This window comes from Ranitomeya variabilis, chromosome 5 (genome assembly GCF_051348905.1).
Source record: "Ranitomeya variabilis isolate aRanVar5 chromosome 5, aRanVar5.hap1, whole genome shotgun sequence".
NCBI lineage: Eukaryota > Metazoa > Chordata > Amphibia > Anura > Dendrobatidae > Ranitomeya > Ranitomeya variabilis.
This window is the reverse complement of record NC_135236.1, coordinates 577,979,975-578,006,418: the sequence shown is the minus strand read 5'-3', so window position 1 is coordinate 578,006,418 and position 26,444 is coordinate 577,979,975. Positions and strand designations below refer to the sequence as shown.

The window sequence follows — 26,444 nt, the reverse complement described above, 5'->3', positions numbered from 1 at the left end:
CATGATCCCGCGGCTGTGACTGTGACCAGCGGTAACGCTACCGCAGACTGTCGGGCAGAGTTGGGACATGTGGGTCATGCTGGGACATGTCAGCATGACCCCGCAGCTGTGACTGTGACCTGCAGGCATGGGCCGATGAGACTACTGCTTCCATCAGGCTACGTCTGCTGTCACTGATAACAGTGACAGCAGGTGCTGCTGATGGGTGCCTGTGCTTACAGTTAAAAAAAATGTTAAATTGCATACACAGTCAAATAAAAATATAAAAAACATTACACTCACCTTAACGCCAAATCCCCGATGCCCATGTCTCCTAGAAATAATGTAAAATTAAAAAAAACAACATATACTCACTAGTGAAGAACAGTCACATCTTGCGACCGCTCTACCCTGCCAACGGCGATACACTGACAGGAGGTAATCACTCCCGTAGTGTATTACTGAGCTGCCATGACAGTTCACCAGAGTTCATCAGCTTTGGTGCTCTCACTTATGGCACCACTGCATGAGAACTTTCCCATGCAGCAGTGGTGCCGTAAGTGAGATCACTGGAGCTGATGAACTTTGAAGAACTCTCACGGCAGCTCAGTGATACAGTGCGGGCGTGATTAATTCCTGTCAGTGTATCGCCGGCTGTATTTAAGAGAAGTCAGTATATACAAGTTTAAATCACTCCCCTTTTGCTCCATTCAAAATAAAATAATTAAAAAAAAACCTACACATATTTGATATCGCTGCATTCAGAATTGCCCGATCTATCAATAAAAAATGGATTAACCTGACCACAAAATAACGTACCGATAAAAAATAAGTCAAATCGCCAGAATTAAGGTTTTTTTGATCGCCACGACACTGCATTAAAATGCAATAACAGGTGATCAAAAGAATGTATCTGCACCAAAATGGTATAATTAAAAATGTCAGCTCAGCATGCAAAAAATAAGACATGACCCAACCCGAGATTTTTTTTTTAACAAAGTTTGGAATTTTTTTTCACCACTTAGATAAAAAAGAACCTAGATATGTTTGGTGTCTATGAACTCGTAATGACCTGAAGAATCATACTGGCTGGTAAGTTTTAGCATTTAGTGAACCTAGCAAAAAGATAAACAAAAAACAGGTGTGGGATTGCACTTTTTTTGCAATTTCACCGCACTTGGAATGGAATTTTTTCCCATTTTCTAGTACACGACATTGTAAAAGTAATGCTGTCATTCAAAAGTACAACTCATCCCACAAAAAATAAGCCCTCACATGGCCATATTGACAGAAAATAAAAAAAGTTAAGCCTCTGGGTAGGAGAGGAGATAAAAATTAAACCGCAAAATCAAAAAAGCTCTGGTCATGAAGGGGTAAAAGGAGTCCTTATTAATTCAAATAAAGGACTTTATTTTGGGTTCTTATACACTATCACTATGGGGTTAGTAATTTATAGGTGTCTTATAGATTCCTCTCCATTACTAACCTGTGAGCTTGTAATGTCACCTGACAATACAAAAGTGACATCAACCCCACAAATATGAACCCCAATTGCCACTGCTACGGGGCAAGTGCCAGATTTGGCACATCTTATAGATGCGCCTTTTCTGGGGTGGCTGAGAGCTGATTTTTTTAGTGTGAGAGGGGCCAAAATCCATGGCCCCTTCCTAGGATATGAATATCAGACAGCAGCAATCTGCCTAGCCTTTGCTAGATAGGTTTCCCCTATAAAATCTATGTCAATTTTTTCTGGGGTCCCCCTGTAAATTAGCCAGAAATGTCTATGCAAACAGCTGTGAGCTGATATTAAAAGTCTGGAAATCTTTATGGCTATTGGCTCCTTCCTGGAATATTAACATCAGCCCTCAGCATGTCTGTTTTCCCTCTGCTGTTTATTAACCCCTTTCCGTCTTTGGACACACTATTCCGTCCATGTGGGGTGGGCCCTACTTACCAAGGACAGAATAGTACGTCCAGCGCGATCGGCCGTGCTCTCGGGGGGAGCGCGGCCGATCAGGGCCGGGTGTCAGCTGACTATCGCAGCTGACATCCGGCACTATGTGCCAGGAGTGGTCACGGCCCGCCCCCGGCACATTAACCCCCAGCACACTGCGATCAAACATGATCGCAGGGTTCCGGCGGTACAGGGAAGCATCGCGCAGGGACGGGGCTCCCTGCGTGCTTCCCTGAGGCGATCGGTACAAGGCGATGTGCTCACCTTGTACGGAGCGTCTCCTCCCTGCAAGCCTTGGATCCAAAATGGCCGCAGGGCTGCATCCGGGTCCTGCAGGGAGGTGGCTTCACAGCGCCTGCTCAGAGCAGGCGCCGGGAAGCCTCCCTGCTGTGCTGTGTGATCGCCGATCTGACACAGTGCACAGCAAAGTGTAAGATCGGCGATCTGTCACTTTACTGTGATGTCCCCCCTGGGGCAAAGTAAAAATGTAAAAAAAAAAAAATTCCTAAATAAATAATAATAATGAAAAAATATTGTTCCAATAAATGCATTCCTTTAGCTAAATAAAAATAAAAAAACAATAAAAGTACACATATTTAGTATCGCCACGTCCGTAACGACCCGACCTATAAAACTGTCCCACTGGTTAACCCCTTCAGTGAACACTGTAAAAAAAAAAAAAAAAAAAACCGAGGCAAAAAACGCTTTATTATCATACCACCGAACAAAAAGTGGAATAACATGCGATCAAAAAGACGGATATAAATAACCATGGTACCGCTGAAAACGTCATCCTGTCCTGCAAAAAACAAGCCACAAAACAGCATCATCAGCGAAAATATAAAAAAGTTATTGTCCTCAGAATAAAGCGATGCAAAAATAATTATTTTTTCTATAAAATAGTTTTTATCATATAAAAGCGACAAAACATTAAAAAATGATATAAATGAGGTATCCCTGTAATCATAGTGACCCGAAGAATAAAATTTCTTTATCCATTTTACCAAACGCGGAACGGTATAAGCGCCCCCCAAAAAGAAATTCATGAATAGCTGGTTTTTGGTCATTCTGCCTCACAAAAATCGGAATAAAAAGCGATCAAAAACTATCAAGTGCACGAAAATGTTACCAATAAAAATATCAACTCGTCCCGCAAAAAACAATACTTTACATGACTCTGTGGACCAAAATATGGAAAAATTATAGCACTCAAAATGTGGTAACGCAAAAAACATTTTTTGCAATAAAAAGCGTCTTTTAGTGTGTGACGGCTGCCAATCATAAAAATCCGCTAGAAAACCCGCTGTAAATAGTAAATCAACCCCCCCTTCATCACCCCCTTAGGTACAAAAAATTAAAAAATTAAAATGTATTTATTTCCATTTTCCCATTAGGGTTAGGGTTAGGGCTAGGGCTAGGGCTAGGGTTAGGGCTAGGGTTAGAGCTAGGGTTAGTGCTAGGGTTAGGGTTGGGGCTAGGGTTAGGGATACAGTTAGAGTTAGGGTTGGGGTTAAAGTTAGGGTTGGGGCTAAAGTTAGGGTTGGGGCTAAAGTTAGGGTTAGGATTACATTTACAGTTGGGAATAGGGTTGGGATTAGGGTTAGGGGTGTGTCAAGGTTAGGGGCGTGGTTAGGGTTACAGTTGAGATTAGGGTTAGGGGTGTGTTTGGATTAGGGTTTCAGTAATAATTGGGGGGTTTCCACTGTTTAGGCACATCAGGGGCTCTCCAAATGCGACATTGCATCCGATCTCAATTCCAGCCAATTTTGCGTTGAAAAAGTAAAACAGTGCTCCTTCCCTTCCGAGCTCTCCCGTGCGCACAAACGGGTTTACCCCAACATATGGGGTATCAGCGTACTCAGGACACATTGGACAACAACTATTGGGGTCCAATTTCTCCTGATACTCTTGGGAAAATACAAAACTGGGGGCTAAAAAATAATTTTTGTGCAAAAAAAAAATATTTTTTATTTTCACGGCTCTGCGTTATAAACTGTAGTGAAACACTTGGGGGTTCAAAGCTCTCACAACACATCTATATAAGTTCCTTGGGGGGTCTAATTTCCAATATGGGGTCACTTGTGGGGGGTTTCTATGGTTTACGTACATTAGGGGCTCTGCAAATGCAACGTGACGCCTGCAGACCATTCCATCTAGGTCTGCATTCCAAATGGCGCTCCTTCCCATCCGAGCTCTCCCATGTGCCCAAACGGTAGTTCCCCCCAACATATTGGGTATCAGTGTACTCAGGACAAATTGGACAACAACTTTTGAGGTCCAATTCCTCCTGTTACCCTTGGGAAAATACAAAACTGGGGTCTAAAAAATAATTTTTGTAGGGAAAAAAAGAATTTGTATTTTCACGGCTCTGCGTTATAAACTGTAGTGAAACAGTTGGGGGTTCAAAGCTCTCACAGCACATGTAGATGAGTTCCTTAGGGGGTCTACTTTCCAAAATGGTGTCACTTGTGGGGGTTTCAATGTTTAGGCTCATCAGTGGCTCTCCAAACGCAATATGGCGTCCCATCTCAATTCCAGTCAATTTTGCATTGAAAAGTCAAATGATGCTCCTTCCTTTCCGAGCTCTGCCATGCGCCCAAATAGTGGTTTACCCCCACATTTGAGGTATCAGCGTACCCAGGACAAATTTGACTACAACTTTTGGGGTCCAATTTCTTCTCTTACCCTTGGGAAATTAAAAAATTGGGGGCGAAAAAATCATTTTTGTGAAAAAATATGATTTTTTATTTTTACGGCTCTGCATTATAAACTTCTGTGAAGCACTTGGTGGGTCAAAGTGCTCACCACACATCTAGATAAGTTCCTTAGGGGGTCTACTTTCCAAAATGGTGTCACTTGTGGGGGGTTTCAATGTTTACGCACATCAGGGGCTCTCCAAATGCAACATGGCGTCCCATCTCATTTCCAGTCAATTTTGCATTGAAAAGTCAAATGGTGCTCCTTTCCTTCCGAGCTCTGCCATGCGCCCAAACGGTGGTTTACCCCCACATATTGAGTATCAGCGTACTCGGGACAAACTGTACAACAACTTTTGGGGTCCATTTTCTCCTGTTACCCTTTGTAAAATAAAACAAATTGGAGCTGAAATAATTTTTTGTGAACAAAAGTTAAATGTTCATTTTTATTTAAACATTCCAAAAATTCCTGTGAAACACCTGAAGGGTTAATAAACTTCTTAAATGTGGTTTTGAGCACCTTGAGGGGTGCAGTTTTTAGAATGGTGTCACACTTGGGTATTTTCCATCATATAGACCCCTCAAAATGACTTCAAATGAGATGTGGTCCCTAAAAAAAAATGGTGTTGTAAAAATGATAAATTGCTGGTCAACTTTTAACCCTTATAACTCCCTAAGAAAAAAAAATTTTGGTTCCAAAATTGTGCTGATGTAAAGTAGATATGTAGGAAATGTTACTTATTAATTATTTTGTGTGACATATCTCTGTGATTTAATTGTATAAAAATTCAAAGTTGGAAAATTGCGAAATTTTCAAAATTTTTGCCAAATTTCCATTTTTTTCACAAATAAACGCAGGTAATATCAAAGAAATGTTACCACTATAATTAAGTACAATATGTCACGAGAAAACATTGTCAGAATCACCGGGATCCGTTGAAGCGTTCGTGTTATAACCTCATAAAGGGACATTGGTCAGAATTGTAAAAATTGGCCTGGTCATTAACGTGCAAACAACCCTTGGGGGTAAAGGGGTTAAAATTATGTGGGAGCCCAAGCAATTTTTTTTTCTTTTTTTTTTCTTTAAAATTAACAGCTGCTGTCTGGTTACAGCCTAAATATGTTCATTCTGTTAAGGCTTCTACATAGGCAGGTGACAATGCGTGTGTTTGTGTGTGTGTGTTTGTGTGTACTTATCAGCTTAGTAATGAGGGTGGTGGGCTGATACAAAGCTCTACTACTGTATCAGCATGAAAAAGGTGGTGTTGAAATTACATCGCAAATTTGTTTTATATCTCTATTTATATCTTATATTAAAATGCTCAAAAAAGCATTCATTGATGTACAAAAAGGCATGCAAAAACGCCCCCAAAAAGGCGGCAAAAACGCACATTTTTTCCGCAGCGTTCTTCCTGCCAAGAGACGCAGAAATCTTGCAGAAATTTCTGGAAGCAAATACTCAACATGCACACATAGCCTTACTCAGTTCTTAAAAAATTTATTTGAGAACACTTGGTTATAACCAACTCTCACTCAATCCTTAATAGCGTTTCGCCTACTACGTGTCTTGGGGGACACTCGCTTGGCACGGGATTCAAGCACTCAGGCACGGTTTCCTCATATAAATCAGTCTCTTAGGTTTATTAACCATCATAAAACACATAACGTAAAGTTCATTTCAATCCATCCACAAACATGTCATGACTCCCAGTCTGTTCATGTAGCAGATAAACTTATTTTAGGCATATTACCATACCCTTGTCCAGGGTTACCTTCCAGGAGCTCCTGCTCCACAGGCTGACTCCTCGTCAGTCCAAGGTCCTCAACAGGATGGCATCTTTCTCAGCGTAGGGCCATCCCAGGCTCTATACACACATGTGGCCAGTCCGGGTGATATTCAGGACGCTCGTCCAACACCCAGGCCACCAGGTCCAAAGCCCCACCACGTGCTATTCAGGGAGATGGCACTCCCAACACATAGGCCTTTCCAGGACCTACAGCACAGACCATTGAGGTCCAAACACTCTCAACCATGTGACCCACACCCTGGTCATATTACATACTTGTAACCACTCCTGTTGTGAATTCCGCTCTTGGGCTCCCTCCGGTGGTTATAAGTAGCATTTTTGTGAGTTCTGGTCTTGGGCTCCCTCCTGTGGTTTTGAGTGGTATGGCTGCTTCTTGGATTTAGCATCAGCAGCTGTTTTCACTGATCGTCTTTCTGGCTCTGCTATATTAGTCTGGCCTTTTCCTTAATTCAATGCCAGTTGTCAATTGTTGAGCTTGGAGTCATGGCTCTCTGAGGATTTCCCTGTCACTCTGACCATTTCAGCAAATCTAAGTCCTTGCTTGTCTTTTTGCAGTTCACTTGTTGTGGACTTTGTTGTTTAGCACTTTCTATGTTTTGCTCATTTGTCCAGCTTATCAGTATGTATCTAGTCAGCTAAGCTGGAAGCTCTGGGCAGCAGAGTTTTCCCTCCACACCTTTAGTCAGGTGTGGAGATTTTTGCATTTCTCTGCGGTGGACTTTTTCTAGTTTTTATTACTGACCGCACAGTGTTCTGTCCTGTACTAATTCTTTCTAGCTAGTAGTGGCCTCCTTTGCTAAATCTTGTTTCATACTACGTATATCATTTCCTTCTCCTCTCACAGTCATTATTTGTGGGGGGCTGTCCTATCCTTTGGGGATTTTCTCTGAGGCATGATAGCTTTCCTGCTTCTACCTTTAGGGGTAGCTAGATCTCCGGCTGTGACGAGGTGTCCAGGGAGTGACAGGAACAACCCACGGCTACTGCTAGTGTCTGTGTTAAGATCAGGAACTGTGGTCGGTATAGTTACCACCTGCTCAGAGCCAGTCGCATGTCGCTCCTTAATCACCAGACCATAACACACTCCCATAGGTGGGAGGTGTGTGTGTGGCTAGTTTGACCCTCTCATCTCTCATAACTAGCCCTGTTAGTCTCCCTTGTCAAGCAACACAATTTATTGTAGGACTACAGGTTCCAGAACATCCTTACTTCAGTCTGACAGTGCAGAGTGTCTTCCTCTGGGACACACATACCAGCCATTCACAGTAACGCCAGACTTTGTGTTATCACCACAGTTATGCCTGTGACTGCCATGAATTCATATGGCCTCAATACGCCTCCATGCATATTATGGGGAGACCATACAGCACCCCCTACCTGTAACAGGGGTCACTGCACCACACCTTTTATAGCATACTGAGACAAGCAATAAGAGGATGAAATTGTACAGCTCTGCAGAGGGGTGAAAGACTTAGAAAGTTCACTACAAACTTTTTATGATAGCAACTGCCTTTTTCCTCTCCCTTATTTCACTCCTCCTCCCCACTCCCCTCTCAATGGAGTACAAAGGGCTGTGCACATGACACACAGGGACCCTGCAATCCATCTTGTAAGAGCAAGACAGATTTGAGCTATTTTGAGTGAAGGACAAGTTTAAGAGACAAGGGTGAGAGGAAGAAGTAGCTGCTAAGTGCGGAAAGAAGCTATCGTAATTTATCTGATAAAATACAATAATGTGCAACTCTTTAAGGCAGGTGTAGAAAAGTGCTGCAAAGTAAGTTTTTATCAATTAACAAAGTGCAAAATAAATTAACAGAAAAAACAATCTAAATCAAATGAATATTTTGTGTGATCACTAGTGTTGAGCGATACCGTCCGATACTTGAAAGTATCGGTATCGGAAAGTATCGGCCGATACCGGCAAAATATCGGATCCAATCCGATACCGATACCCGATACCAATACAAGTCAATGGGACTCATGTATCGGACGGTATCCCTGATGGTTCCCAGGGTCTGAAGGAGAGGAAACTCTCCTTCAGGCCCTGGGAACCATATAAATGTGTAAAAGAAAGAATTAAAATAAAAAATATCGCTATACTCACCTGTCCGACGCAGCCGGGACTTCAGCGAGGGAAGCGGCAGCGTTGTTTGTTTAAAATTCGCGCTTTTACTTGGTTACGTGAATTCCCGGCTTGTGATTGGTCAGGGCGGCCATGTTGCCGGGACGCGGACCAATCACAGCAAGCCGTGATGAAATTACGTCACGGCTTACTGTGATTGGTCCGCGTCCCGGCAACATGGCGCCGTGACCAATCATAAGCCGGGACGTCACTGGAGGCTGGACACGCGCGCTTTTTAAAAAAGTGCGCAAGTCCAGCCTCCCGTGACGTCACGGCTTGTGATTGGTTAATGGCGTCCATGTTGCCGGGACGCGGACCAATCACAGCAAGCCGTGACGTAATTTCGTCACGGCTTACTGTGATTGGTCCGCGTCCCGGCAACATGGCGCCGTGACCAATCATAAGCCGGGACGTCACTGGAGGCTGGACACGCGCGCTTTTTAAAAAAGTGCGCAAGTCCAGCCTCCCGTGACGTCACGGCTTGTGATTGGTTAATGGCGGCCATGTTGCCGGGACGCGGACCAATCACAGCAAGCCGTGACGTAATTTCGTCACGGCTTACTGTGATTGGTCCGCGTCCCGGCAACATGGCCGCCCTGACCAATCACAAGCCGGGAATTCACGTAACCAAGTAAAAGCGCAAATTTTAAACAAACAACGCTGCCGGTTCCTTCGCTGAGGTCCAGGCTGCGTCGGACAGGTGAGTATAGCGATATTTTTTATTTTAATTCTTTCTTTTACACATTTTTACATTAATGTTGTTTCGATACCGATACCCGATATCACAAAAATATCGGATCTCGGTATCGGAAATTCCGATACAGCAAGTATCGGCCGATACCCGATACTTGCAGCATCGGAATGCTCAACACTAGTGATCACCCTTTTCCTTCAATGCATTATCAATTCTTCTAGGTATATTTGCACATAATTTTTGAAGGAACTCAACAGCAGGGATTTTTTTAAACTAACTATAGATATTCAATTCATGTAAGCTCGTGTTAATTCTTCTGTCTCTTTTTATAATCTCACACTGGCTCAATGATGTTGAGACAGGACTTTGTTCGACTACACTGTGTTCCAAATTATTATGCAAATTGGATTTAAGTGTCATAAAGATTTAATTGTTTTGTTTTTCAAATAAACTCATGAATGGAATTGTGTCTGTCTCAGGGCTCAATGGATCACTGAAATCTTAAATACATGTGATAATTAGTTTTCCAGGTGATTCTAATTAAAGGAAAACTACTTAAAAATGATGTTCCACATTATTAAGCAGGCCACAGGTTTCAAGCAATATGGGAAATAAAAAGGATCTCTCTGCTGCTGAAAAGTGTTAAATAGTGCAATACCTTGGACAAGGTATGAAAACATTAGATATTTTACGAAAACTTAGGAGTGATCATCATACTATGAAGAGATTTATGACTGAAACAGAGTTCATGCAGATAAAGGCATATTGAGGAAGGTTTCTGCCAGACAAATCCATTGAATTAAGAGAGCAGCTGCCAAAATACCATTACAAAGCAGCAAAAAGTTATTTGAAGTTGCTGGTGCCTCTGGAGTCCCTCAAACCTCAAGGTGTAGGATCCTTCAAAGGCTTGCTTTGGTGCATAAACCTACTATTTGGCCACCCCTAAACAGTGATCACAAGCAGAAATGGTTGCAGTGGGCCCAGACATACATGAAGACTATTTTTCAAGCAGTCTTGTTTATTGATGAGTGTTGAGCAACCCTGGATGGTCCAGATGGAAGGAATAGTGGATGGTTGGTGGATGGCCACCATGTCCCAACAAGGCTGCGATATCAGCAAGGAGATTGAGGAGTCATGTTTTGGTCCAGAACAGCTGGTAGGGCCCTTTAAGGTTCCTGAAGGTGTGAAAATGACCTCTGCAAAGTTTATAGAGTTTCTGACTGACAACTTTCTTCCATGGTATAAAAAGCAGAAACATGCCTTCAGGAGCAGAAGCATCTTCATGCATGACAATGCACCATGTCATGCTGTCATGCTGCAAAGAATACATTTGAGTCATAGGCTGCTATGGGCATAAAGGGAGATAAACTCATGGTGTGGCCACCATCTTCCCCTGACCTCAACCCTATTGAGAACCTTTGGATTATCATCAAGCAAAAGATCTATGAGGGTGGGAGGCAGTTCACATCAAAACAGCAGCTCTGGGAGGCTATTCTGACTTCATGCAAAGAAATACAAGCAGAAACTCTCCAAAAACTCACAAGTTCAATGGATGCAAGAATTGTGAGGGTGATATCAAAGAAGGGGTCCTATGTTAACATGTAACTTGGCCTGTTAGGATGTTTTGGAGCTAAATAGCTTTTTTTGCTCAGTGAATGTGACCTCCTAATGCTGCAAATTCTTCAAATGAGTATTTTCAGTTCTTTAAAACATATCAAATGTTTAGAAATTCTACTGTGCCTAATAATTTGGAACAGTGCATTTTGAGTTTTTATTCATTTTAGAGATTATACTGTTATCATTGGGAGGTTTCTTCAATAGAATTCGATGTATACTCTATCGGGTGATGACTTTTACTAGACTGATTGTCATTTGCACCAACCATTTAGGAAAATCAGAGAAAAATGTCATTTGCATAATAATTTGGAACATAGTGTATATCATCACTTCCAGAACGCCTTGTTCTCTTTTTGCCGAAGATAGTTTTTAGTGACTGATGAGGCTGAAGGCAGAGAAACACGAGTCGAGGTTCCTGCGTGTCTCACTGGCACCCCCGCACTCGGCTGCTATCATGTCCCGAAGTAAATAATTTTATACCTCAACTTTAAACATACATTCCTGCTTAGGATTGATCTGTTCACCAATTACTTATTTCTTATCAGGCAGTGACAAGGAGCAATAATAAGCCTGAGTTACAGGCTATTTCTACCTGATTGCTCCTGAGTACAAGCCTATTTTAGTCTTAGCCTTTACATTGGAGATAATATTGCACGACCTGATAATTGGCTAAATGTGGTGTACAAGATAGATATTGTATAGATAAATATTTTCAGTAACAGAATGGTTATCTATTGAGGTACCCCTATATCCGAGATTAGAGTGTGCCACCATAGTTGTAAATATGGTTACCTGGTTAGGGGCTCACATAGATGCATTTTGCATCCCCCTCCTCCCATCCTTGCTGAAAACATAGCTACACTTCCGCAACATGCTACACCATCATCGAGGTATGTCATTGGCTACAAATTTATTCTGGAACAGCAACCATTCCTAAATATATCACCAATGTAAGAACTATCTCCAGCATAAAGAAGAACAAGAGGTCCTGTAAGTGATGCTATGGACCCTTCAAATCCTTGACTTCAGTATAGAGTCTGTATGGGATTATATGAAGAGAGAGATGAATTTGCGGAAGCCTACATCAATAGATTTGTGGTCATTTATCCAAGATGATTGTAACAACTCTCCTCCCTCCTACAGTTCCTTCAAAAACTATATGCAAGATTACTTAGACAAATTGATGGTTTTCTGCTGTTTTGAAGCCTTAGTCTGGATTAATCAGGAAGAATAGAGCAGGTCTCTGTTCTACTTGCTTTGTCTAGACCAATGTTCCCCAACTCTGGTCCTCAATAGCCACCAATAGGTCATGTATTCAGGATTTCCTTAGTATTGCACAGGTGATGAAATTCTTGCCTGGCAAGATGATGCAATCATCACCGGGATAAATCTAAAGACATTTCTGGCTGAACCATACAGCATGTACAGAGATTAGAGTGGCCCCCCTGAAAGGTGAATTTGGAGTGCCAGTGGATTGGTAAGGTATAAATATTTTTAAAATAATTTTAGTGTTTTTTTTAGCACCTGTTATACCCTTCTTAAATTTTATTTCTTTCTATGTCTTCAATGTGTACTCCGAGTGATTATTCTACCGCAGATATTACAGGTTTTCTATCTGAGAAATGTTTGCAAAAGCAATAGAAAAGACATTCTTAGCAAAATATATAGTTAACTTTTAATTTATCGTAAATAAAACCCTCAATCTCCACTTCACCAGGTATATAGTCACAAGTTTTGTACAGGTTTAGACTAAGAAACAGTTCATAGCTAAACTAATACAAAGAGAAATAAAACTATAACACTTCCACATTCGGCATGTTTGCAACTTGGCGCGGAGCAGTAACCATGGAAGAGGTACTCGTTTCTTACACCTGGCTGGGTGTGTGAACTTTGTTTATGGGGGTGCCCTGTCCTTAAAGGTTGCATGTTATGGATAACTTTGGTTGGCCAGGATTCGATATTGAACAGTTCAATCAAGGTGACCACCACTCAAAAATAGTCTTTTACTTAGCAGTAACTTTGTGGGAACTAGGTAATAGATAGCGGGTGCATAACTTCACAAACTTTTCCTTTACAACACAGAGCATTTTTACACACAGAATCTTAACTTTTAAGTTTGTGTTCCTGACTCAAGTTTTTCTATCTTCACCACCACCCAGCACACTACTACAGTTCAGATAGTGAGAGATCTATTCTTAAACCATGGTTCTGCATCCTCTTCCCATTTAGAGGTGTTGTGCCACCATAGAGAATACATTTTACCAAGCAGAAAAGGTGGAAATAAATGGTTTTGCAAATTACAGTTATTAGAAATTATTCTCCAATCATAAAATAACAAAGCTTTAAACTTCTAAAGTATGCTCCCTGGCGTTATTCCGGCTGCAAGCTTTATCTGTCCTCTGAGTGGTCGATCAGGTGACTGAGTTTGCGCTGTTCCTGTCATCATAAGATATCTCTCCAACTCCCCACCCCCAGTGTACACAACATATTCCACCAAGGTGTCTGCCTTTACATCATGCTGCTCTCAGATGTAGTAGCAAAAAACCTGGTGGCAGATTCCCTTTGAATTGGAGAACATATTGTTTCATAAAAGGAAGATCCCTGACATGTAACCTTGTAAATCTAGAAAATTTCCACTTTTAATCTATTTTGATAAAGAAAAACATATCCATATATAATGTAATAGTACCTTTTGCGCAGTCTGCTCCATGGAATCCTGGAAAGCAATGGCAGACTCCTGAAACACATTCACCATTTCCATCACAATTTCTGGGGCAATCTTGAACAGAATCTTAAAAGAAAAACATATGAAGATTAGTAAGGTTACTAAGTTTTCTATTGATATGGGTTGAAACATCAAATGAAAATTATATGCATGTTTGCAAACATGAATAGGCTATATAAAGTTGGAAATGGGCCTTGCCAATCGATAACCAAAGCCTATCTACACTGATTCTAGAAAGAATTTAAAAAAAATTGGAAAACATCCTAGCTGTATTGTGTAAGTAACTGTAAGCAACTTCATAAGGCCGGGGTCACACTTGCGTTTGGAATGTGAGAAACTCGCATGAGTCTCTCGCATCAATACCCGGTACTGCCGCCGGCACTCGGGACCGGAGCATGCGGCTGCATAAAAATACATGCAGCTGAACGCTCTAGTCCCGAGTGCTGGCGGCAGTGCCGGGTATTGATGCGAGAGACTCGTGCAAGTTTCTCGCATTACACTCGCAAGTGTGACCCCAGCCTAACATGTAGATGCTCCTTCTGGTGACTTTACAGGATAAGCTGTTTTATGTCGGTGCACTAGGAATAACTGTATTTCTGTCCTGCATTTTTAGCAGTTTCCCCCTCTCATGCTCCAGTCTTTAAAAGTCTCAGCAGCTTCTACTTGTGTACTCTGATTTTGTTCCCATAGACTTTTATGGTCGCCATGTATAATTTGATCTCGAAGTGATGAAAGAACTTTGGACAGATTTGAACTACTTTTGAAAGTGAATGATCAGTGCATGGAAAAATAAATTGATAAGAGGGGAAAAAACATCTTTAATAATATTGCAAAAGATTCTTATATTTCCTTGAACTGCTGATTTAGGAAAAAAGTGTAATTACTATTGATGTTCGAGCACTAAAATGCTCAGTACTGGAATCAAGCAGAATGGATAGGCTCAACTCAACTAACGAGTATGCTGGAAGTCAATAGGAAACTCGAGCATTTTTCAGGGAAGACCCTAACAGGAGAGCAGGGAAATTGCTGAAGTGGATGGAAACCGTGTTCAAATTGAATGGGAACAGCATGGGGAAGAAACCTGGATGCATCTCTGACTCCCAAGTTGCTGCTGGGATCAATGTGGTCAGAGTAACACTCCACTTTTATTGACTGATGATAAAACATACAAAATCGAAGTTAAAATGGATATTACAGAAAAAAATGTTAGGAAACATTCTTTCTTGTATAATGAGTTGTAAATAAGGCAAAATGAAATAGAGAAAAAAAACACGCCTTAATAGCAAGTCCATCTCTTACCGGATTTCCTTGTCGCCTATGACTACGGTAGACGACAAAGAGGGAAATGAAAATGCACCCACCGGTAGTCACCAGTAAATGTAATTTTAATATTTTACCTTATCTGGGCATGTGGTGTGTGTGACATGGTCAGACACATCCTGTTTAATTTATGGAGAGACTCTGAAAATCACAAAGCATATGTGGATAATGGAAGAACTGCCAAAACTTAGAAAGAGGGACTGCTATAAACCTTGTATTAACCCCTTTCTACCATTGGACGTACTATTCCATCCATGAGAGGTGGGCCCTACTTCCCAAGGACGGAATAGTACATCCAGAGCGATCAGCCACGCTCACGGGGGGAGCGCGGCCGATCGCGGCCGGGTGTCAGATGACTATTGCAGCTGACATCCGGCACTATGTGTCAGGAGCGGTCACGGACCGCCCCGGCACATTAACACCTGGCACACTGCGACCAAACATGATCGCAGTGTTCCGGCGGTATAGGGAAGCATTGCGCAGGGAGGCGGCTCCCTGCATGCTTCCCTGGAGCCTCGGAGCAACGCGATGTGATCGCGATGCTGCGAGGGTCTCTTACCTCCTCCTCCCTGCAGGCCCGGATCCAAAATGGCCACAAGGCTGCATCCGGGTCCTGCAGGGAGGTGGCTAACCAGCGCCTGCCGGGAAGCCTCCCTGCTGTGCATGTCAGATCGCTGATCTGACACAGTGCACAGCAAAGTGTCAGATCAGCAATCTGTCACTTTACTGTGATGTCAACCCTGAGGCAAAGTAAAAAAAAAATAAAAAATTACATGTGTGAAAAAAAATAATTCCTAAATAAATGATAAAAAATATATATTGTTCCAATAAATACATTCCTGTATCTAAATAAAAAAAAAAAAACAATAAAAATATACATATTTAGTATTGCTGCGTCCGTAACGACCCGACCCATAAAACTGTCCAGCTAGTTAACCTTTTCAGTGAACACCGTAAAAAAAAAAAACAAGGCAAATAACAACACTTTATTATCATACCACCGAACAAAAAGTGGAATAACACGCGATCAAAAAGACAGATATAAATAACCATGGTACCGCTAAAAATGTCATCTTGTCCTGCAAAAAACGAGCTGCAATACAGCATAATCAGCGAAAAAATAAAAAAGTTATAGTCCTCAGAATAAAGCGATGCAAAAATAATTATTTTTTCTATAAAATAGTTATCGTATAAAAGTGCCAAAACATAAAAAAAATATAAATCAGGTATCGCTGTAATCATACTGACCCGAAGAATAAAATTGCTTTATCCACTTTACCAAATGCAGAACGGTTATAAACGCCCCCCCTCATAAGAAATTCATGAATAGCTGTTTTTTGGTCATTCTGCCTCACAAAAATCGGAATAAAATGCGATTAAAAAATCTCACGTGCCCGAAAATGTTACCAATAAAAACATCAACTCATCCCGCAAAAAACAAGACCTCACAAGACTCTTGTGGACCAAAATATGGAAAAATTATAGCTCTCAAAATGTGGTAACGCAAAAAATATTTTTTGCAATAAAAAGCGTCTTTTAGTGAGTGATGGCTGCCAATCATAACAATCCACTAAAAAACCTGCTATAAATAGTAAATCAAACCCCCCTTCATCACCCCCTTAGTTAGGGAAAAATTAAAAAATTTTAAAAATGTGTTTATTTCCATTTTCCCGCTAGGGTTAGGGCTAGGGTCAGGGCTAAGGTTAGGGCTAGGGTTAGGGATAGGATTAGGGCTAGGGTAAGGGTTAGGGTTAGGGCTAGGGTTAGGGATAGGGTTAGAGGTAGGGCTAGGGTTGGGGCTAGGGTTAGGGCTAGGGTTAGGGCTAGGGTTATGGCTAGGATTAGGGCTAGGGTAAGGGCTAGGGTAAGGGATAGGGTTAGGGATAGGGTTAAGGGTAGGGCTAGGGTTAGGGTTAGGGTTGGGGCTAGGGTTAGGGTTATGGTTGGGGCTAAAGTTAGGGTTTGGATTACATTTACTGTTGGGAATAGGGTTGGGATTAGGGTTAGGGGTGTGTCGGGGTTAGAGGTGTGGTTAAGGTTACCATTGACATTAGGGTTAGGGGTGTGTTTGGATTAGGGTTTCAGTTATAATTGGGGGGTTCCACTGTTTAGGCACATCAGGGGCTCTCCAAACGCGACATGGCGTCCAATCTCAATTCCAGCCAATTCTGCGTTGAAAAACTAAAACAGTGCTCCTTCCTTTCCGAGCTCTCCCATACGCACAAACAGGGGTTTACCCCAACATATTGGGTATCAGCGTACTCAGGACACATTGGACAACAACTTCTGGGGTCCAATTTCTCCTGTTACCCTTGGGAAAATACAAAACTGGGGGCTAAAAAATAATTTTTGTGGAAAAAAAAAGAATTTTTTATTTTCACCACTCTGTGTTATAAACCATAGTGAAACACTTGGGGGTTCAAAGTTCTCACAACACATCTAGATAAGTTCCTTGGGGGGTCAAGTTTCCAATATGGGGTCACTTGTGGGGAGTTTCTACTGTTTAGTTACATCAGGGGCTCTGCAAATGCAACGTGATGCCTGCAGACCAATCCATCTAAGTCTGCATTCCAAATGGCGCTCCTTCCCTTATGAGCTCTGCCATGGGCCCAAACGGTGGTTCCCCCCACATATAGGTATCAGTGTACTCAGGACAAATAGGACAACAACTTTTGTGGTTCAATTTCAACTGTTACCCTTGGAAAAATACAAAACTGGGGGCTAAAAATAATTTTTGAGGATAAAAAAAGATTTTTTATTTTCACGGCTCTGCGTTATAAATTGTAGTGAAACACTTGGGGGTTCAAAATTCTCACAACACATCTATATAAGTTCCTTGGGGGGTCAAGTTTCCAATATGGGGTCACTTGTGGGGGGTTTCTGCTGTTTAGGTACATTAGGGGCTATGCAAACGCCATGTGAGGCGTGCAGACCAATTCATCTAAGTTTGCATTCCAAATGGCGCGCCTTCCCTTCTGATCTCTGCCATGAGCACAAAGGGTGGTTCCCTCCCACATATGGGGTATCAGAATACTCAGGACAAATTGGACAACAACTTTTGATGTCCAATTTCTCCTCTTACCCTTGGGAAAATAAAAAATTGGGGGCAAAAAATCATTTTTGTGAAAAAATATGATTTATTATTTTTACGGCTCTGCATTATAAACTTCTGTGAAGCACTTGGTGGCTCAAAGTGCTCATCACACATCTAGATAAGTTCCATAGGGGGTCTACCTTCAAAAATGGTGTCACGTGTGGGGGGTTTCAATGTTTAGGCACATCAGTAGCTCTCCAAACGCAACATGGCGTCCCATCTCAATTCCTGTCAATTTTGCATTGAAAAGTCAAATGGCCCTCCTTCCCTTCCGAGCTCTGCCATGCACCTAAACAGTGGTTTACTCCCACATATGGGGTATCAGAATACTCAGAACAAATTTTACAACAAATTTTGCCATTCAATTTCTTCTCTTACCCTTGGGAAAATAAAAAATTGGGGGCGAAAAGATAATTTTTGTGAAAAAATATGATTTTTTATTTGTACGGCTCTGTATTATATACTTCTTCAAAGCACTTGCTGGGTCAAAGTGCTCACCACACATCTAGATAAGTTCCTTAGGGGGTCTACTTTCCAAAATAGTGTTACTTGTGGGAGGTTTCAATGTTTAGGCACATCAGTGGTTCTCCAATCGCAACATGGCGTCCCATCTCAATTCCTGTCAATTTTGCATTGAAAAGTCAAACGGCTCTTCTTCCCTTCCGAGCTCTCCCTTGTGCCCAAACAGTGGTTTACCACCACATATGGGGTATCAGCATACTCAGGACAAATTGTACAACAACTCTTGGGGTCCAATTTCTTCTCTTACCCTTGGGAAAATAAAAAATTGGGGGCGAAAAATCATTTTTGTGAAAAAATATGATTTTTTATTTTTACAGCTCTGCATTATAAACTTCTGTGAATCACTTAATAGGTCAAAGTGCTCACCACACATCTAGATGAGTTCTTAGGGAGTCTAATTTCCAAAATGGTGTCACTTGTGGGGGGGGTTTCAATGTTTAGGCCCATCAGGGGCTCTCCAAATGCAACATGGCGTCTCATCTCAATTCCTGTCAATTTTGCATTGAAAAGTCAAATGGCGCTCCTTTGCTTCCAAGCTCTGCCATGCGCCCAAACAGTGGTTTACCTCCACATATGGGGTATCGGCATAATCAGGACAAATTGTACAACAACTTTTGTGGTCCATTTTATCCCGTTACCCTTGGTAAAATAAAACAAATTGGAGCTGAAATAATTTTTTGTGAACAAAAGTTAAATGTTCATTTTTATTTAAACATTCCAAAAATTCCTGTGAAACACCTGAAGGGTTAATAAACTTCTTAAATGTGGTTTTGAGCATCTTGAGGGGTGCAGTTTTTAGAATGGTGTCACACTTGGTTATTTTGTATCATGTAGACCCCTAAACATGACTTCAAATGAGATGTGGTCCCTAAAAAAAAATTGTGTTGAAAAAATGAGAAATTACTGGTCAAATTTTAACCCTTATAACTCCCTAACAAAGAAAAATTTTGGTTCCAAAATTGTGCTGATGTAAAGTAGACATGTGGGAAATGTTACTTATTAAGTATTTTGTGTGATATATCTCTGTGATTTAAATGCATAACAATTCAAATTTGGAAAATTCCAAAATTTATTAAATTTTCGCCAAATTTCCATTTTTTTCACAAATAAACGCAAGTAATATCAAAGAAATGTTACCACTATCATGAAGTACAATATGTCACGAGAAAACCGCATTAGAATATCCGGGATCCATTGAAGCGTTCCAGAGTTATAACCTCATAAAGGGACAGTTGTAAGAATTGTAAAAAATTGGCCCGGTCATTAACATGCAAACCACCCATGGGGGTAAACGGGTTAAACATAGAGCAGGGCATCAAACACATTTTGTGATAATTGTTAGGTTTTGGGACTTCTACACTCATAAAGCCTATGCACTAAGTGCAAGGGCTGCCAAAAATTTGTAGGAGGGACTGCAATACACCCTTGAAGACACATAGAGGAGGGCCTCATAAAAACATTGGCTTCCAATTTTTAAGGAGTGGTACTAGTAGACAGGTAAAGCCTATGCACTAAATGTAAGGGCTGAAAAACATTACCTATTGGTGGTATACATTCAGTGGTATGAAAAAGTGTTTGCCCCCTTCCTGATGTCCTATTCTTTTGCATGTTTGTCACACTTAAAATGTTTCCGATCATCAAACAAATTTAAATATTAGACAAGCATAACACAAGTAAACACAGAATGCAGTTTTTAAATTAAGGTCTTTTTTATTAAAGAAAGAAGACATTCAAACCTACAGGGCCCTGTATGAAAAAGTGATTGCCGCTTAAACCTAATAACTCTAATAGCTCTTTTTCACTGTATACATATAAAAGAGAAATGTAGAGGTAGGTCTCCTACACCGCCTGCAAAAATTATGTAGGATAGCATCATACACACCCTGGAAAAATTAAAGGCAAAGGTCACGTGATAACCCTTTGAAAATTTTGATTGAGGACCCCCTGATGACCCTAAAAAGAATTTGGGTGAGGACCGCCTGATGACCCTACATTTGAATTGGCTTTATGTTCCACTACTGTTATCCAGTTGGGTTGAGAAGTATATTTTGATAAGAGTCAGACTGTCAGCATTTTCAGTTGACAGGTGGATGTGCCTATCAATTATTATGCCCCCGGCAGCACTAAAAACACGCTCTGACAAAATCCTAGTAGCAGGGCAGGCTAGCACCTCCAAGGAGTAGAGGGACAGGCCATGACATATGTCCAGCTTGGATACCCAAAAGTTGTACTACACAAAGTAATCACGGAAGACGCTGGTACGATTGGCTAGGTACTCCTTCACCATCGTCAAAAACTATTCCCTCCTTGTCAGACTACCCCTCAAATCAGGGCTTGGGTGCTGGAAGGGTCTAATGAAACTGTCCCAGACCTTTGATAGTGTTTCTCTGCCTCTGTTGGACTTGGTGTGTGACTCCCTCATCTCTCCTCCTTGGTTGCCCAAATATCTATGACCTCTGCTGTCAGCGTTGTCAGATGGGAATTCTGTACTAATTGTTCAACTAAGGCCTTTTGGTATTGAACCAATTCACTAGCCCTCTCCACAGCAGGAATGAGAGCTATAAAGTTCTCATTGTAGTGTGGGTTGAGATGGGTCAATAACCAGTAATCAATGTTGGCCAAAATGTGTATAACACAAGGTTCATGGGAAAGGCAGAGGAACATTAAGTCAGAAATGTGTGCCAGACTCCCAACAGACAAGACTTCAAGGTCCCTACCAGGAGGACGACTCTTCAGCTCCCTCTCCTCCCTCTCCTCTTCAGAAGATTCATGTTGAACAGATGGGATGAAGCTGGTGTGGGTAGTACCATCTGTATCGCAGGCAAACACTTTCTTCCTCCAGATCCACATGCACAGCACTCTTCTTAATTATGAGCAGTGAGCGTTTGAATTGACACAGAAGTGGGGTGGTTATATTGATTATGTCGTCATCGCCGCCCATCATCTTGGTTGATTCCTCAAAGTTTAGTAGAAACTCACAGATGTTAAATAGCAAATAGATAAATGGTTGCACTCAATTGTTCTAAAGCAAATGAATGTGTGATACATGAAATGTGAATAGCATAATGGCTTGTGAAATCTATGAAAAAACACATGAGATGCTTAGCACAAAATTTGGCCAAAAAATGTGAGCCCATCCACCTGTACATATAATAAAAATAGACACTTTTTGCAAATATAAACGTTTATTGAGTGCGGCTGTTCCCTTCTATGGTTACTACATTGGACTTTTCCAAGTTCAGCCTGCACCTCCTGAACAACAGAGTGTGCACTATTTTTTTTGCTTAGTGCATTGTCAATGATGCAATTTGCATCACTAACATGCTTTTTCATTAAAAACAGCACTGTAATGAAGTCCAAAAAAGCATTTTATATAGATATATGGTACCTGCTCATTTAGTCAGCGGTGTGCTTAATTTTTTGCTCAGTCACAGGTATCACCACCCACTCAACTTGATTGATTTCCCTGGTTGGACCAACCACTGAAATCTTGTATAGCACTTGGATCTGCACTTGCAGAGTGGGCAGCTGCACTTGTGCAATGTGCAGCTTGGAGCCAGCCACGCTTGCGCAGTGTCGATTGAAGAGCCGCGCATGTGCTGTGATGCAGTTTAGATGCTTGAAATGACGTGACAAGTTCCCCTTAAGTTGACGGATGTGTAGAATTAATGGTATAAGGCTTAGATTGGTGTTTTGTGTTTAGAGATAGTGTAATGCCTAGAGTTTATCTTACCGTATGTATTTGATTCAAGCTAAGACGAAGGAAAAACTGATAAATGAAGGAAGTGCACAGTGAAACAAGCAGAATACAAGGTAGAGAGCATACAAGTCAGAAAGTTTGACTAACCTGGGTGGTAAATTTTTATCATCATGCTAAATATGTAGTACTGATCAAAAGTTAGGGCACACCTGTTCATGCAATTTTTACATTTTTTTTATTGGAATATACATATTACTGATTGAAACCAGAGTCAGCAAAACCACATAGAAACTTATATGGAAACAGAGCAAAACAGGTTTGAAACAAGCTTGTTGTGAGCTGAACCTTACATTCTTCAAAGTAACGCACTTTTACTCTGAAGACAACTTTACCCATCCTTGACATTCATTTAAGGAGATTCATCAGCTAGTCACCTAGAAGAACTTGGAGAAGGACTTGGGGATCCTAGTTAATGATAAACTTACCTGGAGCGGCCAGTGCCAGGCAACAGCTGCCAAGGCAAACAAGATCATGGGGTGCATTAAAAGAGGTCTGGATACACATGATGAGAGCATTATACTGCCTCTGTACAAATCCCTAGTTAGACCGCACATGGAGTACTGTGTCCAGTTTTGGGCACCGGTGCTCAGGAAGGATATAATGGAACTAGAGAGAGTACAAAGGAGGGCAACAAAGTTAATAAAGGGGATGGGAGAACTACAATACCCAGATAGATTAGCGAAATTAGGATTATTTAGTCTAGAAAAAAGACGACTGAGGGGCGATCTAATAACCATGTATAAGTATATAAGGGGACAATACAAATATCTCGATGAGGATCTGTTTATACCAAGGAAGGTGACGGGCACAACGGGGCATTCTTTGCGTCTGGAGGAGAGAAGGTTTTTCCACCAACATAGAAGTGGATTCTTTACTGTTAGGGCAGTGAGAATCTGGAATTGCTTGCCTGAGGAGGTGGTGATGGCGAACTCAGTCGAGGGGTTCAAGAGAGGCCTGGATGTCTTCCTGGAGCAGAACAATATTGTATCATACAATTATTAGGTTCTGTAGAAGGATGTAGATCTGGGGATTTATTATGATGGAATATAGGAATATAGGCTGAACTGGATGGACAAATGTCTTTTTTTCGGCCTTACTAACTATGTTACTATGTTACTATGTAGAATGGCTTCCACAGTACATGTATGGCTTGTCAACAGAACATTTTTGGAATCATCAATCTTCAGAAAGTGTTTGTGACCATCAAGTGGATTTGTAGAGGCATTGATGGTGCACAGTTCTGTACAGTACTTGACCCTAAACAACAACTTTTTAAAGCAAAAATATAGTACAAAAATCACTCAACTAAGTAAAGAGAAATGATATTCCATCTTTAAATTAGAATATGAAAGTCAGTCAATCCAGAAAACTGCTAGAACCTTTAAGGAATCCTCAAGTTCAGCCATGAAAATCATCACTCATTATGATGAAACTGGCACTCAATAGGCCTGCCCCTGCACATTGACAGCACCCCAAGTAGCAGAGATATCTTAACATTAACTGTGCAAAGGAAACTGCAAGGAGAAGTCCTTTATGGTTTAAGTGATGGAAAGAAGCCAATACTGAGGACTGCAAACAAGAGGAAGAGACTTGTTTGGGAAAAGCAACACCAATATTGTACATTATAGAAATTAAAATCTGTTTGATAAGTCAAAATTCAAAATTTTTGACACCCACCATCATATCTATGTGAGATGCAGAAATGTTTGAGAGTATTGTTTATGTGTGATGATTAGTGTTAGCGATACCTTCCGATATCGGGAAATATCGGACCGGATTGGATCAGCCGATATCCAAAAAATATCAGATATCGCCGATACTGATACCGGAAACCAATGCAAGTCAATGGGACACAAATATCGGAATGAAAATAAACCCTTTCTTTCCTTGTACATCCAGTTCTGGAGGGGGGAAGAGTGTTGGCGGTGCGTGGGCGGAGACTGTGTGTCTGTGTGGGACCGTGGGGGGTCTGTACGGGCCTCTCGGGGGTCTGTGCAGGCTGCCGGGGGTCTGTGTGGCCTACCGGGGGTCTGTACGGGCCTCTCGGGGGTCTGTGCGGCCTGCCAGGGGTCTGTACGGCCTGCCGGGGGTCTGTACGGGCATCTCAGGGGTCTGTGCGGCCTGCTGGGGGTCTGTACGGGCCTCTCGGGGGTCTGTGCAGCCTGCCAGGGGTCTGTGCGGCCTGCCGGGGGTCTGTGCGGCCTGCCGGGGGTCTTTATGGGCCTCTCGGGGGTCTTTATGTTTGTGTGCAGGCATCATCCGATGGGACTACAAGTCCCATCGGGCTATGCCTGCTACAATGGCAGTGATTGACACATTGGCCAATGATGGGACAGTAGTAGTCCCATCATCCGGCTAATGTGTTGACAAGTAAAAAACCCCCACAAACATACATACTACATATATACAACATACATACAAGATAATATATACTACATACATACACATACATACATACAACATACATACAACATACTACATACATACAACATACATACAACATGCTACATACATACAACATGCATACAACATATTACATACATACTGCATACATACAACATACATACTACATACATACATACAACATACATGCAACATACTACAAACATACAACATACATACAAAATACATACTACATACATACTACATACATACATACTACAAACATACATACTACATACATACATATTACATACTTACTACATGCATACTGCATACGTACATACTGCATACATACAACATACATACTACATACATACATACTACATACATACAACATACATACATAATACATACACTCACTGGCCACTTTATTAGGTACACCTGTCCAACTTCTTGTTAACACTTAATTTCTAATCAGCCAATCACATGGCGGCAACTCAGTGCATTTAGGCATGTAGACATGGTCAAGACAATCTCCTGCAGTTCAAACCGAGCATCAGTATGGGGAAGAAAGGTGATTTGAGTGCCTTTGAACGTGGCATGGCTGTTGGTGCCAGAAGGGCTGGTCTGAGTATTTCAGAAACTGCTGATCTACTGGGATTTTCATGCACAACCATCTCTAGGGTTTACAGAGAATGGTCCGAAAAAGAAAAAAAATTCAGTGAGCGGCAGTTCTGTGGGCGGAAATGCCTTGTTGATGCCAGAGGTCAGAGGAGAATGGGCAGACTGGTTCGAGCTGATAGAAAGGCAACAGTGACTCAAATCGCCACCCGTTACAACCAAGGTAGGCCTAAGAGCATCTCTGAACGCACAGTGCGTCGAACTTTGAGGCAGATGGGCTACAGCAGCAGAAGACCACACCGGGTACCACTCCTTTCAGCTAAGAACAGGAAACTGAGGCTACAATTTGTACAAGCTCATCGAAATTGGACAGTAGAATATTGGAAAAACGTTGCTTGGTCTGATGAGTCTCGATTTCTGCTGCGACATTCGGATGGTAGGGTCAGAATTTGGCGTAAACAACATGAAAGCATGGATCCATCCTGCCTTGTATGGAGCATCTTTGGGATGTGCAGCTGACAAATCTGCGGCAACTGTGTGATGCCATCATGTCAATATGGACCAAAATCTCTGAGGAATGCTTCCAGCACCTTGTTGAATCTATGCCACGAAGAATTGAGGCAGTTCTGAAGGCAAAAGTGGGTCCAACCCGTTACTAGCATGGTGTACCTAATAAAGTGGCCGGTGAGTGTACATACTACATATATACTACATACAGTACATTCATACATTACATACAATACATACATATAGACATACAATACATATAACAGAGTACATGCTCACCATCATTTGTCATTTTGATCCCCAAAGCCAGTGTCATCTGTAAAAAATATTAACATAACAAACAAACAATATACTCCTTGATCCGCAGAAATCCATGAGTGGCCCACGACGATCTCCCGTAGAGAACGGCAGCATTAGCTGATGCGACCGCTCTCTAGGGGCTCCAGGAATACAATGACGGGTGGAAGGTATCCTTCCACACTGTATTCCTCCGCCACTGTAAAAAAATAGTCCCTAGTCTCACTTTTGGCATTGCTGTGTGAGAAATTTCCCACGCAGCAATTGCCATAAAGTGAGACTCTGAACTATAGTACCCTCTCAGTAATGCCCTGCAGGAGCCATTGTCTCCTGTCAGTGTGTCACT

The 26,444-nt window shown here is 41.7% G+C and overlaps 1 protein-coding gene across 7 annotated transcripts in view; it reads right to left on the bottom strand.

Annotated features, from left to right (window-relative positions):
• Window positions 1-26,444, bottom strand: part of LOC143776520 (teneurin-2-like) — a 3,926,626-nt gene that overhangs the window by 1,541,149 nt on the left and 2,359,033 nt on the right. For all 7 annotated transcript variants that reach the window (XM_077265978.1, XM_077265979.1, XM_077265980.1 and 4 more), the window contains one exon: window positions 13,560-13,661. In XM_077265978.1, the coding sequence (XP_077122093.1) occupies window positions 13,560-13,661 (102 nt within the window). The remainder of the gene's footprint in view (window positions 1-13,559; window positions 13,662-26,444) is intronic.